This window comes from Brassica oleracea, chromosome C2 (genome assembly GCF_000695525.1).
Source record: "Brassica oleracea var. oleracea cultivar TO1000 chromosome C2, BOL, whole genome shotgun sequence".
NCBI classification, from domain to species: domain Eukaryota; kingdom Viridiplantae; phylum Streptophyta; class Magnoliopsida; order Brassicales; family Brassicaceae; genus Brassica; species Brassica oleracea.
Genome location: NC_027749.1, coordinates 8793954 through 8810263, shown reverse-complemented (window position 1 = coordinate 8810263; position 16310 = coordinate 8793954). Strand labels below are relative to the sequence as shown.

The window sequence follows — 16310 nt, the reverse complement described above, 5'->3', positions numbered from 1 at the left end:
TATTATAGAAAAACATGTTGGGGCAAAAATCACTTTTTTTTTTTTTCTTTATTGGACTACTCTATCAGAGCGCCAATCTCTACTGAAACTTAATTGGGTAAGACTGATTTCGAAGAAGAAAAGGAATCAGATCATATCTTCAAAAGAAGAGAACCAAGCATTAGCAAATCGGGGTCTGATTAAGCTCGCGGAAGAGAACAGACATGAAAACCCGATTACAAACGGGATCTTTATTATTTGAACACAAAACCGAGATAAAAACTAGAGAAACTTGATGAACAACTCGGATTTGGTTGAAAGAACGCTTCAAAATTCGTCAAACGAAAAAGTAATCCGCTTAACGGAAGTTAAAATCGCCATAGCGAAACTTTATTTTACACCAAAAAAGATAATCATCCTCCCTCTGAAAGATCTGATTCAGGTAAGAGGGACAGGATGAAGAGAAACCTCTCTCGCTAGAGAGAGGAGTTCTTTTATTGTTAAGTCTTTGTAGTCTCAAATAGTATAACAGCCTTAGTTTAGATATAAAGTTTAAACTTGTGTTTTAAAATCTTAATCTCTATCTGCGCAACCGTACGTATTTTTGTTTTCATTTTTTTTATATAAATATTTTGTTTTTAATTCTAAATTGATATATATTATGATATATGTGTCTATCAATTTTTTAAACACAATAAGTTTACGGTATATTTTTTTATTGAATAGATTGTTTTAAACTTTCACATGTATTTGTATCTTTTTCTATATATATATTTTCGGATTATTATTTCATTATTAAAATCGTAACTATATATATAAAGATTAATAAAATATTGTTTTATGTTAAATGCAGTTAAACATTTTACAAAGCGTAAAAATAATTTGTTAAATTTATTATATGACTTTAGTAATAATCAAATAGTAACATTCACATTTTCGATATTTGCTTTTCTAGAGTTTGTATCATAATTATATAACAAATATGTCAATATCAAAAATAATTCTAGTTGCAAAAATGTTATTATCTAAAGTAAAAATGTAAAGTGTCAAGTGTTTCATGCCGGATTTAATTTAAAACTAGATTTTGATCCGCGCTTCAAAAGCGCGGGATTTTAAATTGTAAATAATTTTTATATGAATTAGTATTTTAGAATTGTTTTCCATTATTATGTTACAAATTCGTATTATATAGAAGAAGATAATTTTTTAAAAAATATATATAATTTATCAATTAGTTTATTTGGGTTTTGTATGTACATTATTACGTAATTCTCTCTTAAATCTAGGTATTTTATCCGAAACCAACTCGAAATCAGATTTGGTTTGGGTCTGGGTCAAGGAAAAAGTATCTATAGTGTATTTCTTTGGACCCGTGGGGCTTTATTCGAGTACGGGTCCTATCCAAGACTTTATTGGGTAACCAAAGTACCCAAAATATTTTGTTATTAGGTATTTTTGGATATTATGAATATGTTTTTGGTATAACGGATATTTTTAAGTTACGGGTTCAGATTTTCGGTTTTGAGTTCTGAATAAAATTTCAAAATTTTAAAAAATATATTTTGGGTATGTGGATAAAGTTTTAAGTATTTTTGGTTTTTCTGGTCATGTTAAATTTTTGGATTTTTTGGATATTTGAATATTTTAAGGTAGTTTTGAGATTTTGAGTATTTTTCGTGTTTCTGGGATTTTTTTGGTACTTTGAGTTTTTTCGGGTCCTCAATACCTGAACGAATAACGATCCGTTATTTACCTAAAAATTACAGGTATATGAATTATAGACCCGGACCCATCCAGATCTGAAATAAACGAACCTACCTGAATCCAAACCAAAAATTATTAGATACCTAGTTAGGGCCACATGTATGGACTCGTAAAATACGGACCGGAAAAGAATGATCTGTACTTGATCCAAAAACGCGAATGCCCAAGCCTACTCTCTTACAGTATATTGTGTGTGCGCTTTATAAGAGTTACGTTTGTTGAATTGGTGAAATTTAAGATATGTTTAACAGATTTTTGGATAATTTAATAATATAAAGTTATATGATTTATAATATTCTTAAACTTATATTAAATAATAAAATTTAAGTTAATATAATATATATAATTTTTGTAACATATAGTTTTCTAAAGTATTTTTATCAATTTTGATTTTGTAAATATTTGATGTGTCTGAATATTGTAGGTCTATTAGTGAGTTTTTTTTTGAAAATAGTTTTCATTATGAGCATATGATTCGTAAAAGCGTTCTGATTTCTGTAAGATTTCACATTAAATCAAAGGTTTTGTAAGGTTAAGCTGAAAAATTGAAACAAATGTTTTTGGAAAGATCTTTGATTAAAGATTTAATATCTCTCAATTTTTGAGTCAAATGATATATCATACTTTTGTTTAACAAATTAGCGACATGGAATACATGTAGTTGAAATATTTAACTGAATAAAAAAGTTTTATATGATTGCAGCTGATGTTATTGATTTAAGGTATTCTGTAGTGTAGTTATGTGTGGATTTAAGTGAAAGATTTGATCAAAAGTGTTTCATTTTATATGTTTAATATTTTTTAGTAAAATTATCATTTTATAATTATTATATTTGTGAATAAATACGCTGAAGAATAAATTGATAATTCCATAGAGATAGCTATTTGTTTTTTTGAAAGATTCATTAATAGCCGGTGAGGATTTTCTTCTGATTTTCCTTTTCTGTTTCTCTTTTTTTGTCTTCCTCGGCTCCATTGCATATAACCCGTTTTCAATTGGACTGATAATAATTGTTTTTGAAACAGACTGACTCGTGACCCGACGACTCATTACCAATAAGACATGATTGCCATGTTCTACCACATGGCACTTGTTATGTGTTGTAGTAACATGAAGCGGAAACTGCAAGATGATGACGACTAACATAGTGTTGCAAATATAATCTCCAAAACTCACATAAACATTCGACCAAAAAAAAAATTCACAGAAGCATGAATACATCTTCCATGGTGGTTCATCGAAACATTAAAAATATATACCCTACTCACGTTTAAAACTTTAGTGTATGTTATTAGAGGAATATCTTACTTAGGTAATGTAGAAAATAATAATCATAACACATCACGTATTTTTAGATGGGTGTGTTGACCAATTCTAATCGAGCATAGATTTTGGTTAATATAATAGGATTAAATTATTAATATTTGGTTGTATATAATAGGTTGGACCAAAATGAATGGGTCTAAACAATTTTTTAAGTAGATTTTTTTAGAATGTTTCCCTTTTAATAGTATAGATTTTAACTTAAATTATTAGATAGTATATTTTATTATTTGAAATTATGTTTTGTAAATATTTTAAATATTTGGTAAAAAATAGGACCCTAAATTAATAGAATAGATAACTAAAACCCAAATCAGTTTAATCCTGTAAAACCCAAATATTTTTAAGCTTATATAACTAAATCTGATATTTATAGAGTATAGTGGATTTGGAATTAGACCCTAATTAACATGTCTATCAAAATTAATCAAAGTCTTAGATATACATTGTTTTGTACATGAGAAATAGTTTAGTTTAGAAACAATAAGCAGTAACTAGTAAGTTAACTTTCTACGCCAAAACCCCCTAGATTACTGAGGTAATCGCTTCCAGTTAAAATTCGGCTCTTTAGTAGCGCAATTAACCGGAATTAACCAAACCGAAGCATATAAAGAATTATCATCACATTCAAATAAAACGTTCTTCGTCTCTTTCGCCTCCAAATCAAGATTGAAGAGAATGGCGGAGGATATGGAGTTTGGCGTTTTGGTTTCTTTGCTGAATCAGATTCAGATGATGGAAGAGTCCCAGAGGTGCTCCCGTGTGCTACAGTTTCTGAACGATCACTGTACGCCTTCCAATTACTTCGACGTTTTACGTCTCGTAATCCCAGAACTGGATAGGGAACGCGGTGGATACGGACTTACGAAATCAAAGATGGCATCTTGTCTGCTAAAGATACTGGATATCGCTACTGATAATCCTAACGCTGTTCAACTCACGAATTGGAACAAGAACGACGGAAGATTCTCCTCTCTTGCGGGTCAAGTAAGAGGCGTGGCTCTAGGGTTTTGATTTTCTTGAATTTGCTCTCTGTTTGATATAGATACTGTTGTGTTATTGTGTCAACAGCTAATAGTTCAGAGTAGAACGCAAGGCAGTTCAACCTCTGGTCTCACCGTAAAGACTTTAAATGAGAACCTCGATCTGCTTGCACATAGTGCAGACAAACAAGCACGACTTTCAACCCTCATTGGTGAACTAAGGCATGAAGAGATTCAGTGGGTAATAGCCATCATTGTGAAAGGTAACACATGTTTCAAAGTCACTTTTCCGACGTTTCTTTCCTGTACATAGTATTAAAATAGATTGTCTTTTCAGATTCTAGTCTCTGACCAGTTCGCACCCTTTAACATCAACGAAGAGCCTAGGTTCTTCTCTCCTGGCTCAATGAAACTTCAGTCGTTTCTCAGAAAACGTCAAGATGATGTCATGTTGGCCTGCAAGTTTACTGTGCATCCGCAGCTAAAGACTGATACCTCGGTTAAACTGGATCTAACACTAGAGCAAATGGTCTTTAAATGTTCTATTTCCTCTGTGTCACATGTCTACACCATATATGATGGAGATAAAGGTACATTTGATGTTTGGGTCTGTGAAAGAGATCAACCAAATGTCTCATCTGCGCTGTGGACTTCATTGATCACAACAAGAGTTCAGACAAGATATGCTGCCTCCTCCTTCTCTGAAGATAACTGTCTTATCTGCACAGTATTATCTAAAGGAGTGAGAACCCTTCAGCTTTCTAACCCTCCTAACCTCTTCAGACTCCATGCATATTTTTTCAAACATCATGTGGCAGGTGAGGATTTTCCACACACGGTTACTATCACCTCTTCAGACCTTACTTCAGAAAATGTGACTCAAGTGAGGGTGTTGGACAAAAAAAATTCAAACAAAATTGTCAAAGGCTTCTTCTTCATCTTTGGCAAGATTATTGGCAATGGAGCAGCTGACATGACTCCTACCTACTTTAAGAACCAGGTTATGCTACCATCTTGTTTGGTTGAGGGGATTAAGAGATGGTATGCCATAGATTATATTCCTAAACCTATGAATTTGCTAATTCAAATGGTTGAGAAGGATACAGCTGCTGGCTCTGAAGAAAAAATATACATCCAAGACAGTTGTGCAGTTGCTATGTTGGAACTCGATCCTTATCTTGTACTTGAGTCACTTGGATGCTGTTTCCCTTGGATTGAAGAATTGAAGATTGAACGTTTCCTTGAAAAGACTTGTTATCAGCTGGCTAGATACATTGAAGAATATGCTGGTAATGTTGCAGATCCTGTCACAGAAGTCTATGATATGTTCCATGCGCCATAGCGGTTGCTCTCAGGTGTAGTCAACTCATACTGAACTCAAATGGATGTTGACATATTACTTCTTCTTTTCTTTTTCTGTACAGTTGCACTGGTCTAAACAGTGTTGACAGATTGCTTCTTTTTTCCAGTTGTAAGTACATAATAGGTTTGATTGGTAATTGACAGCTTAAATCAGAGTAATTAAATTGGAGTAAATGAGTGGGAAGGAGGAGAGTAAAAAAAGTAATAATAAAAAAAACTGAAAAGTGGATATGAGCGTTAATGAGTTTACTCTTCCAAAACCATGAGAGAAAAATGTAACTCATTTACCTTATATTGAATAGTAGCCAGCGTAAGATTATTAAAAAAAATATTAGATTTTGTTTCACCTGATTGAAAGAATTTCAGCGTAAAGTAGAGTACATGTTTTTTCATCCAATTATATTATCGCTGAAAGTGTTATTCAGTCACACACATAGTCTTCTTTTGTTCTTTTCATTGTGTCAAATCAAAGTTGATACTTGATAGATTGTCTCTTCTTCTTTTTTTCACTTAAAATCAAATAGGTAAAGTTTGGTTGGTAAATTTTGCATAGGTTTGACTAGTGAGCACGAGAAAGAATACACGTGGGCATTATCCCCTACAAACCAAATTGGATTATTATAAAGTTTAATGTAAAATTTAATGTACTTGGATTACCATAAAGTTTCCTAAAAGCTTAATGTAAAAATTCAAGAAAAATTTGTAAGTCTGACCAGTTGACAATGAGATTTGGTATATGTTGTTTATTTCCTTGTTTGAGTGGGTATCATTTTCGTATTTGTATGTTAAATCGAGTAGTTAAACATAATCTCAACATTCTGATTGTCATTATTCATAATAAATTTAATCGATTATAATATCACGTCTATTTTTTTAAACGCGTACTGACTTTGTTTCATCTCCTTACACATTCTTATCACTGGCTTTCCAGTAGAGATTCAAACCAAAAAAAAATTGAACAAAAATTATAAGAGATTCAAAACTTTCATACTTGTTAGGGTTTTGAAAATTTAGTTATGTGAATCATGCAGTCTTTTGTTGTTTTCTTATAGTTGAAAGAATTTTAAACCAATGACCACAAAATGACTTTAACAAGATTTCCCCACATCTAAACATCTCTGCAACCGCTTACAATTTTTGTGTGATAATATTGTATTTATCTACTTACACTGAATAATCGTTCTTAGTTAAAAGGTGTAACTCTATGTGATATTTTTTTTTGGACTCTATGTGATATATATCACGTTAATTGCATATGAACCAAGTTACCTGTTTTAGACCCATGCACATCTACATTTTCCCTGTCATTTATTTTCTTAATTTTGTTTCTATATATAAGGGAAAGAATGTTGAATTCTCAGTTCAAAAAGAAAGAAAACATGTTGAATTCTGAAAAGTTGATAATAATGTTGGTTAAAGCAATGCTTCTCAGTTCAATTCTTATTATATATAAGGGAAAAAATGTTGAATTCTCAGTTCAAAAAGAAGAAAAAAATGTTGAATTCTGAAAAGTTGATAGTAGAAGAAGAAATGTTGGTTAAAGCAATGCTTCTAGTCAGTGCCGTACTTAGGTCTAGAGCCTAGAGGACAAAGGCCAAAGGTAAACTAAAAATAAAAGATCTTTATATTAAGTACAAAATAATTTTAAACGGTAAATATTTATTCTAAAAATGAATAAGCAGATAATTAGGTGTTAAAATCTAAAAAAGAATGTTCAAAAAAAAAAAAAAAAAAAAGGTTAAAAAAGCAACTACGGTGACAATTGCAATATTCGATAAAAGAAGAAAACTGATCTCGAGAGTTCAAAAGATGTAAAAGCCTTCAAAATAATAAAGATTCACCTTTTCACATTTCTTTTATTACCGTTGTAAAGTCCAATTTGTTTCTTTAGTTTGTCTTATTACTGGTCTGAGCAATGTCGATAGATTTGCTTCTCTCTTTTCCAGTTGTAAAGTACAAAGCGTTGTTGTCTTGTTGATACTAGGTTCGTTTCTCCCTTTTCCAGTTGTAAAGTACAAAGCGTCGTTGTCTTGTTTCCTTTTCTTTTTAAAACCAAATACGTCATGTTCAGTAATTTTGAATTGGTTTTGAGTCTTTTGACTATTGACTTATTGAGCACGAGAGAGAAAACACGTGGGAATTATCCCCTACAAACCAAATCGGTATGTTAGATTGTAATTGCTAGCACGACCCGAGAACCTCCGGTAAGAAAACCCTAGCTCCAACCCGCCGCCTTCGACGGTGCCGGAGGCGATTTCGTCAGCCCTCTCTCTCATTTGCTCTTTGCTCTCTTCTTCCTCCTCCATTTCCAAGTCAATATGCAATTTGCTCCGTAACTCTCGAGTTCCACCGGTGATGCTTCGGTTTCAACGGAGGCCGGACTTGTTTTCTTATAGAGAAAAGGCGAGGCTCAAGATACGGCAGAGGAATGGTGAGTCGGCTTTTAGGACTGATGATTAAGTCAGATCTGGTTTTCCCGTTTCAGATCTCCGACGGAATCATCACGGAGACGGCGCGTGCTCTGGTGAGTCGCCTCATCTACCACAAATCTACTTTCCCAGGAGGCGGTGAGGCTGATGGAAGAGTTGTTCAACGAGTGGGTTAGAAGACTGTCCTCTGTCTCTTGGGGTTCCAACATCCCACCATTGACGACGAGCCTCAGGTTCTGTCCGGCGGTGGAGGTTTAAACTGTTGAAAGATTTGATTAGTTGGATGAGTTCGTCGCTTCCCGTCATCAAGGTCCGTTTTTGTAGTTTCTGTTTGTTCTGGACGTTTGGTCACCATGGTTTGTGATAGGTGCTGCTGGTGACTATGGTATAGTTTGGGAAGCGCCTTAGGGTGATGAAATCATTGGTACTTGGTCTGAATTCAATCTCTTGGAGACTAACGGTCCGTCTAGGAATGGTTTCGGGATTAGACTTGTCCTGTCTACTAGTATATTTATTTTCTTAGCGGCATGCCAGTTCCAGTGCGAGAAGTTTCTGTGTTTGGTGTTTGACGGGTTCAGTGGCAGACTTCTCCTTTTATGGTGGTGATTGCAGTGAGCTTTCGTCGGTCGGAGTGTTAATGAATGTTATGGGTTTGGATCGTCGAGGCTTGGTTGTGTGAAGGGTTGTGGTGAGCTTCTATCTAGGTGTAAAGTGGACGTCAGAGAGTGCGTTCAAACCGTATCCGAAAGTTGATGTTGTGTGGATCGTGAAGCGATTCTTCTTGTCGGGTTGTGAAGCTTTGGGTCTTGGTTACGAGTAGGGATGGTATCATTTGGCAGGCCATAGGCGGCAGCGATAGATCCGGGTTAAGAAGACTTGGTGTCTTGGGTTCTTCAAGCGGACGGTATCGGGTGGTTGCCGTGGGCAGCAGCGATATGTCTAGCTCACTGCTTATTGCTATTTAGGAGGTTTGCTACATTGGAGTGTCTTATGCTTAAGTGTAGTTGTGTTTAGGTTGCTGCGTTTATTGCGGTTTGGTCTATGTTTTATCAAGGTTGTGTTGGTAAGTTGCCCTCGTTGTGGGTTTAAGCTGCTCCGTTGTGGGCTTTAGTTGCCTTTCTTTGGGCTTTGGTGTGTCCGACATGTTGTGGGTCTAAGCTGCTCCGTTGTGAGCTTTAGTTGCCTTTTTTTGGGTTCTAATATGTCCGAAGGTGTTGTATTAGGATTTTACTTTTGAAATAATATTATCAGTGGAAAAAAAAAAGATTGTAATTGCTAGCGAAAACCAATTCCTTTGGGGAGAAAGGAGGGAATTTGAGTACAACGGCGGTTTTTAATAAATCCTAAAGTACAAATCCTTCACAATTAACCATATAATATTAATATTAAACTCATATTGCTTAAGGATCAATCCTTTACTAAGGATTTTTTTGCGTGAATCCTTGTTGATGTGGCAGTTGAGTTTTGTCTATCGCGTGAAGGGTTTCCCGTGTTCGTGTCATTTGTAGTGGAGAGAAGAAAAAAAAAGTTTGTCTCTGCGATTGGCGATTCGCTCTCTCCGGATAAGATTGATGAATCGACGGGTTGTTATGTTTTTTCTCCTCTGATTCTTTGGATTTACATAGGGTTTCATGTGGTTTTCTTCGCAAATTAGGTTACGGAATTGGGGATTAGGGTTTTCAATCGAATCGGGTTTCATCACGATTTGTGTTTCAATCGATTTTGGGTATCTTTCGTTTGTAATAAAGGTTTCAAATCGATAGAGGTATCATTTGATAGGAGTTTAATAGGGTTTTGAATCGGATTAAATTTCACGAGTCTTGTGTTTAAAAACGATTTGTGTTTCAATCGATTTGGGGTATTTTTCCTTTGTAAAGGTTTCAAATCGAGTCTCCTGTCGGAGTATTGGGTTTGATTAATTATTTTGTCTGATTCTTTGATATGTGTTGAAGAAGGAGAGGTACCCAGCAGTTCACGGGTGCATAAGCCTCGTGATACAGACCTCCCTCCAAGCGTCACTGAAATTCGTGCCAATCGGGTTCAGGTTCAAGAGCCAGAAACACATTACCAATTGAAGAATGATTTGATCGAAAATATTTGGAACAAATTTGGTGATGAAAACTAATAATTGTTGTATTTCATATTTAATCATGTAATAAATAAATATTTTAATTTAATAAATAAATATTTCAATTTAACATGTTTTAATTTTTTTTAAAAAATTAAAAATATTTTCCAATTTATTATTTTTTTATTCTTAAGGATTCCTAATGAATAACACCGTTGGACATACTTATTTGATTAGAATCCTTAACTATTTAGAAAAAAAAATAATAATATAATATACCTAAAAATTCCAATGGTGAGTAGACCATAGAGGCGTTATTAGTTGGTATGATTATTGATGGTGATTGATTGCTTCGGAAACAGCCAGTAGCATCCATAACTTCTTTATATTTTCAAATATACCCCTTCGTATCTTTTATTTTTTGTAATAACTCTTTTTAGTGGGCTTTTATGGTGTGATTTGGTATATCTGGGCTTTTTATGGTGTGAATTGGTATATATCGTTTTAATTGTAAGATGTTTTTTCTTTGGTCCAACCATTAAGATCATGAATTTCATAGTTATGTGCAGGGACAGAATGATAAATATGACTTTATATATAGTTGCACTGCATTGTGTACACTCATTTGAATCTGTTTAACTTTAAAAAAACTTGAAATTTTATCCATTTACTATCTCAAGTTCTCAGCTATTCTGCATTTTCACCCTCCAAACTTTTTACATATTAAAAAAATACAGACTTCATCATAGTTAACCTCGAGAAATCGGCGACGAGGTCAACCGACTAATCCCACGAAACCTGCAACAGTCACATATTCTTATCATTTAAAGCAGTTTGGACGACCAACGGGAATCGAACTGCAAATTCGACGTATTAGGACTATCTCTCAAGCGCCACTAATCCAACCCGTTGGTTATAGTTTTCATATTTTACTATAAGCTATGTTTACAAGTGATGTTCAAACAAGAAAAGAAACATTGTGCTTTTTTTTTAACAACAAGAAACATTATGCTAAGAAGTGACAATCTCTTTCTTTTTTTTTTCTCTTTTTGACTATTAAATTTTATTCATTAAAAAAAAACTGTTTTGTACATCAAGTGCCTATATGCTGATAGAAAAGTTTTAAGAGCAAACTTCATAGATATTTACAATGGTTCTTGTAAGGACTCCTTAAGGAGTGAAAGTGTTTGCAAAGCTTTTTGCTTTTTCTGGCGAATCCTCTCCAAAGTTTTTCTCAAAGACTTGATCTCATTCTCAGCCTTCCTTAATTCTCTTTTGTGTGATTCTATCTCCTTTCTCCTTTCTTCTCTCTGAAATTGCTTTTATCCTTTTTTCTTTGCTTTTCTCCAAAGACTACGACAAACAGAGTTTACATATTTATATTATAAGTGATGAACAAAGAGACTGAAACTAAAACCGAGTCAAAATCTTCTCTAGTTTGGTTATAGTACCTGAATCTGTTTCCGTAAATTAGTTGTAGACGGTAATGAATTCAATAGGAAACCTTTTACTGGAGCGTCACGAAATAATTGTTCTCGTTCCAGTACAAGTTCCATTAGTTTTTTTCTTGTTTCATCTCGATCGCTTGTGCTATTGAGTCGCCATTTCATCACAAGATCGTGGCCTAACCAACAAATCTGCGTTGATTGACACAAACTCATAAGAAAAACATATCTCGAATATGATGGAACAAGAAAGTTATCAATGGATGTTAACAAAGAACAGATCCTACCTATACCAATACAACAGAGATGGTTAAAAGTAAAAACCAAAATGAAAAGATAAAACAATGAATAAGGTTTAATAGAAGGTCTTGTAGCTAGAGAAATAAACTTAACTTGTTGATCAAGTTCTTTAAGAGAAGAACCAGAGTTACTATGCTTATTTGGATTAGCTATATTGAGAAGGCGTCTTTCCTCACCAAAGCTACGTGCCTCATGCAACATCCGGCAATTTAGGTTCTGTAAATATCCATTCTTGTTATAGGTTTTGGTTTTTAACTTTCAACATTTTGAGAACGAGCTAGACAAAAAAAGAAGATAAGCGATTAGAATTAACTAACATGAATGTTAACTTCTGGTTCTCTTCCGGAAGAGAAATATAGAACAGCCTTCTTGTCACGATATGCACCATGAGTGAAAGTTAGCTTTTCAAGCTCCATTTTTTTCCGATCCAACTCGGAATTCCTATATATCATTTTTTCTCCGTAACTCCATCCATAGTCCAATCTGTAGCTTGCCATCGACTTGGCACTACCAAGATTAAGCTGGTTTTTGAATAGTAACATATCCATGTAGCAGTATCAAGCCTGGTTAAGTTCATTCACAAGCTATACGGAGATAACTATTTATCTCAAGAAGTATTTGAGTGATTTCATTTCTTGTTATCCAAAATGAACACTTCTATCAATAAGCATACATACCTGTTTTTCAGGAATTTTTCTTCCAATGTAAAACAACTGTTGTTGTAGCTCTTCTACCATTTCTCACTCTCTTCTATTAGCCTCGCGTCTCGGTGTTGGTTCTTTCTGAGTTCACCGTGCTGATGTTGATGTCTAACACTTTGGTTGATTTTCTTTCTACCAATTTCTGCAACCTCCATATTTCAGAACCAGATGAAGCCTATGACAAAGTTAGGTTAGGTTTTGCAGGAAAATGGAAGACTGTTTCCGGTAATATGGTTTATCAATGTGGAAGAAAGTATTATGAGTTCAAAATACATGTCTAGGACTTGATATATATATATATATATATATATATATATATATAAGGGAAAACAATGTCGGATCAAGTTCTCATATGGACCAAAAGGGTTCGGATTATTCTGATATAGACCCTTTCTTTTTCTTTTCCATTTTGCATTTAAATTTATTTGAAAACCACAGGAAATAACCAAAAAACATGCAGATTTAGACATATTTACAAATTCATGCCATTTATACCCTACCCAGATCCATACCCAAAACCCGACTCAAATTTGAAACCTATTTTTTATACTTCTTCAATTTTAAAGCAAAGTCAAAATTTTCTTCAGTCACTTATCAATTTTTTTTGTTCTTATCCCAATCGATCAACTCATTGCCTTTTTAATTAATTATGTCTTATTCGAAACCAGATCTCATCATATACGTACAAGAATCATAAAAAATAAGAACGCAAAGTATTACTAATACAACTCCGACTAGCGCAACTAATACAACTAGAAAAAGTATAACTTATACAACTAAATTGAGTATAACCAATATAACTGATACAACTTGAACTCGAATTACTAGTACTTTGCAACTAATATGGTGATATTTAGTTTTTTGTTTCCAGCGTATGAATGATATACAAAAAGATGATGTTGAACCAATAATATATATTAGTCTAATCTTTCCAGCTTGCATCTGTCAAAATACATGTATAATTAGAAAAACTAGAACATGTATGATTACTACAACTTTACAACTAATACGATTATATTTAATTCTTGTTTTCAGCAAATGATGTTATAGAAATGGATGATGTATATAATCAATGAAAAACGTTGGTTTAATCTTCATGTATATGTCAAAATATGTTAATAGTTTCTTCATATAATATTTTTTTTGATAATGATGTGTTTTACCATTTGTATTAGTTGTACCAGTTGTATAATATATGGGAAAAATCATCTTCATGTTTTTGCTCCCAAAGGCGAAGAAAACAACTGTCGGGCCAGAAAAAATTACAGTTTAAAATCTGGAAGATTATACTCTAAAATATAATGGATAAGCCATCACGAGTTTGAAAAAAATGTAGGGAAAATTGTTTTTTTAGACCAAAAAAATTATAACCATGTCTCATTAGACTAATTTCTATTTTGTATCATTTTTGTCTCTAATGCCCTTTAGTATTTTTGAAAATAAATGAAATAAATAGTTATACAAACAAAAAAATTTAGAAAAATAGTAAGTACTGATGAAATACTAATATCAACTTAATAGTGCTTTCTTCCAGTTCAAAAAATATTTAAATCATAATTTTAGATTTTGTTCTACAGAAAGTAGAATTGACATTCTAGGCCGTAGAAATAGAAATCTACTTTTTCATTGAATCTACTAAGTTTAGAATACGTGATCTACGTAAATAGTAGTGTTCTAAAAATATTTAGAATACACATTCCGCGCTTAACTTATCGCTCTAAAATATGTAGAAACCGGAATCTACATTTTAATATAGATCTAAAATCAGTAGGAATTGAAATCTACACATTACTCGAATTCTAAAAAACTGTATAAATTAAAATCTACACATTACTCTAAATCTAAAAACTGGTAGAAACCAAGTTCTACTAATTTGATTTATTCTACGGATAAGAATAATCAATTCCAAAAAATATGGGAAGAAAATATTTGAAAATATTCAGTTTCCATATATTTGAAAAAACGATTTTTCAAAAAACGAAAAAAAAAAGTCTTGATCTTCTTTTCACGCCATCTTCTATGTTTGTTCACAAAAATTCACAATGTTTTTACCATGATTCATAGTCGATTACAAGAATGATTTATATTAACTATGTTTCATGTTTTTCAAAACTACAAGAATGATTTATATCAACTATGTTTCGAGTTTTTCAAAACTTTGTTTAAGTTTCATGTTGATCTTGTTTGTTGCAAAGGATATCTTGTGGTTTAGAGTTTCGTTTAGGGTATATGTTCTCATTTGTAGTTTAAAAATTCGTCAAACAATCACTTATAAAATTCATGTCTAAACATTACGTTAAACTGTCACTCATAAAAATCCTGTCTAAAATCGTTGCAAAATCATAGTTAAAAATCATGTTAATATGAATGCTACTGATCCGTGGTGGTCATCAGGACTGCAACTCCTGCTCTGCCCCAGTCCTCGCCTTCGCCTAGGAAGGCGTGCATCACGCTCTGCATCTGCTGCTCCTTCGGCTGTCTCCTCTGCAGCTGTAGTGTCTGCGTCCCTGTGTCTAGCAACGTCGGGAACGTCTGTAGTAGTCTCAGTAGACATGTTATAGATGGGACTGAAGCTGGAGGTGGTGGGCCTCTTGTACTTGCGAAAACTACCTACAGCTGCTGCATCATCATCGTCAATAACTTCATTTGTGAGTGTGCGGTCCATGCAAACTGCTCATTTGGTGTACCTTCAAGTGGTGGTGGTGGGAAGTCAAACTGGCCGGTGTAAGCGGGTAGAAGGTACTCCATGGTAGAAGCATGATTTTAAACAGAAGAACCACCTCGGTGTTGCTTAGGTGCTGGAGCTGAAGGTAGGAATTGGTAGCGTAGCTCAGGAGGTGGTAAGAATGTCATGTTCTCATGAGATGTCAAAGCGGTGGTATCCGGCTGTGGAAATAACAAAGCAATAAAAGCTATGACATTAAACAATAAGGTCTCAGAAGCTCTAAAGACTTGCAATTACAAAGCACTCATATGCTAAGCAAATCAATACAATGAAGCGTTCAAGTTCAGAACCAAACAAGCAAAGCACAAAACATGGACCCCCATATCAAAAACGTAAGTAATTCTGAACATGAAGGAGTTCAACAAAAGGAGCACAAGAACAACAAAAGGAGATTCAACAAACTGTCCTAAGCTACAACGACTCACAACATGCAAAGAACAAAACAAACTGTCCTAAGCTACACGACTCACAACATGCAAAGAACCCAGCAAGAGCTTATAACAGATGAGAAATCAAAAGAACAAAACAAAGAACAATGAGATTATCAAACAAATTTTTGATTTTTGTTAACAAGAAAAGGAGATTATCAAACACTGGTTTTGAAAGCATGAAACTATATTTAGGCCTTAGAAGAACCGAGGAAGATCTTATCACACATGAGAAATCAAAAGAACAAAACGAAATACCAAGGAGAAGAGATGACTTACCTTAAATTTCTACAGGAGAAGAATAGATTCACGCCGGAGATTGAGAGATTCACGCCAGAGACGAAGATAGCTTCTCCCACACATGAAAGTAAGCACGAGATTAAAACAAAAAAAAAACGAAATCGAAGAAGAAGAAATGAACACACCGTGAGAGGAAAACCGGAGAACACACTACGCCGGAGAAGAATAGCCGTCGTCGGGGGTGGAAGAGATTCAGTCTTCGTTGTCGCAGAGAGGAAGGGAGAAGGTGGAGATTCGTCGGGGGTGGGGGGATGATCGGTTTAGATTGAGATTTTTTTTTGTTTTATGTTATTTAAATTATAATATATTTAAGGGTAAATCTCCGAAATAACACTTTTCAAAGTTTATATCACAAAAATAGCACTCAAAAACTAAAATAACCAAAATAGCACATTTCTAAGTTTATCCTTTGAAAAATTTAATTTTTTAATTTTTCAAAATTTGAAATCTTATCCCCTAAACCTCATTTCTCAACTCTAAAACCTAAACCCTAAACTCTAAA

General features: G+C 33.7%; 1 protein-coding gene across 2 annotated transcripts; it reads right to left on the bottom strand.

Moving 5' to 3' along the window:
- Positions 1-14597: 14597 nt before the first annotated feature.
- LOC106324728 lies at positions 14598-16063 on the bottom strand. Of its 2 annotated transcripts, none has more exons than XR_001266726.1 (3): positions 15934-16063; positions 15788-15857; positions 14598-15241 (listed from the first exon to the last, which is right to left on the bottom strand). XR_001266726.1 is itself a non-coding variant. In XM_013762699.1 (3 exons), exons 2-3 carry the CDS (start codon positions 15101-15103, stop codon positions 14709-14711), a joined length of 324 nt encoding a protein of 107 aa, XP_013618153.1. In that variant the 5' UTR covers positions 15104-15241; positions 15788-16063; the 3' UTR covers positions 14598-14708. The 2 variants fall into 2 exon arrangements, 1 of the variants encoding a protein (XP_013618153.1); XM_013762699.1 differs by having other exon boundaries at positions 14598-14971; positions 15043-15241; positions 15788-16063.
- Positions 16064-16310: the final 247 nt, after the last annotated feature.

Coding starts and splice junctions, on each gene's coding strand:
- LOC106324728 (XM_013762699.1), bottom strand. CDS start 15,103: ATGGAGTACCTTCTACCCGCTTACACCGGCCAGTTTGACTTCCCACCA. Junction 14,972..15,042: donor CCCACCACCACCACTTGAAG/GTACACCAAATG, acceptor ATGATGCAGCAG/CTGTAGGTAGTTTTCGCAAG.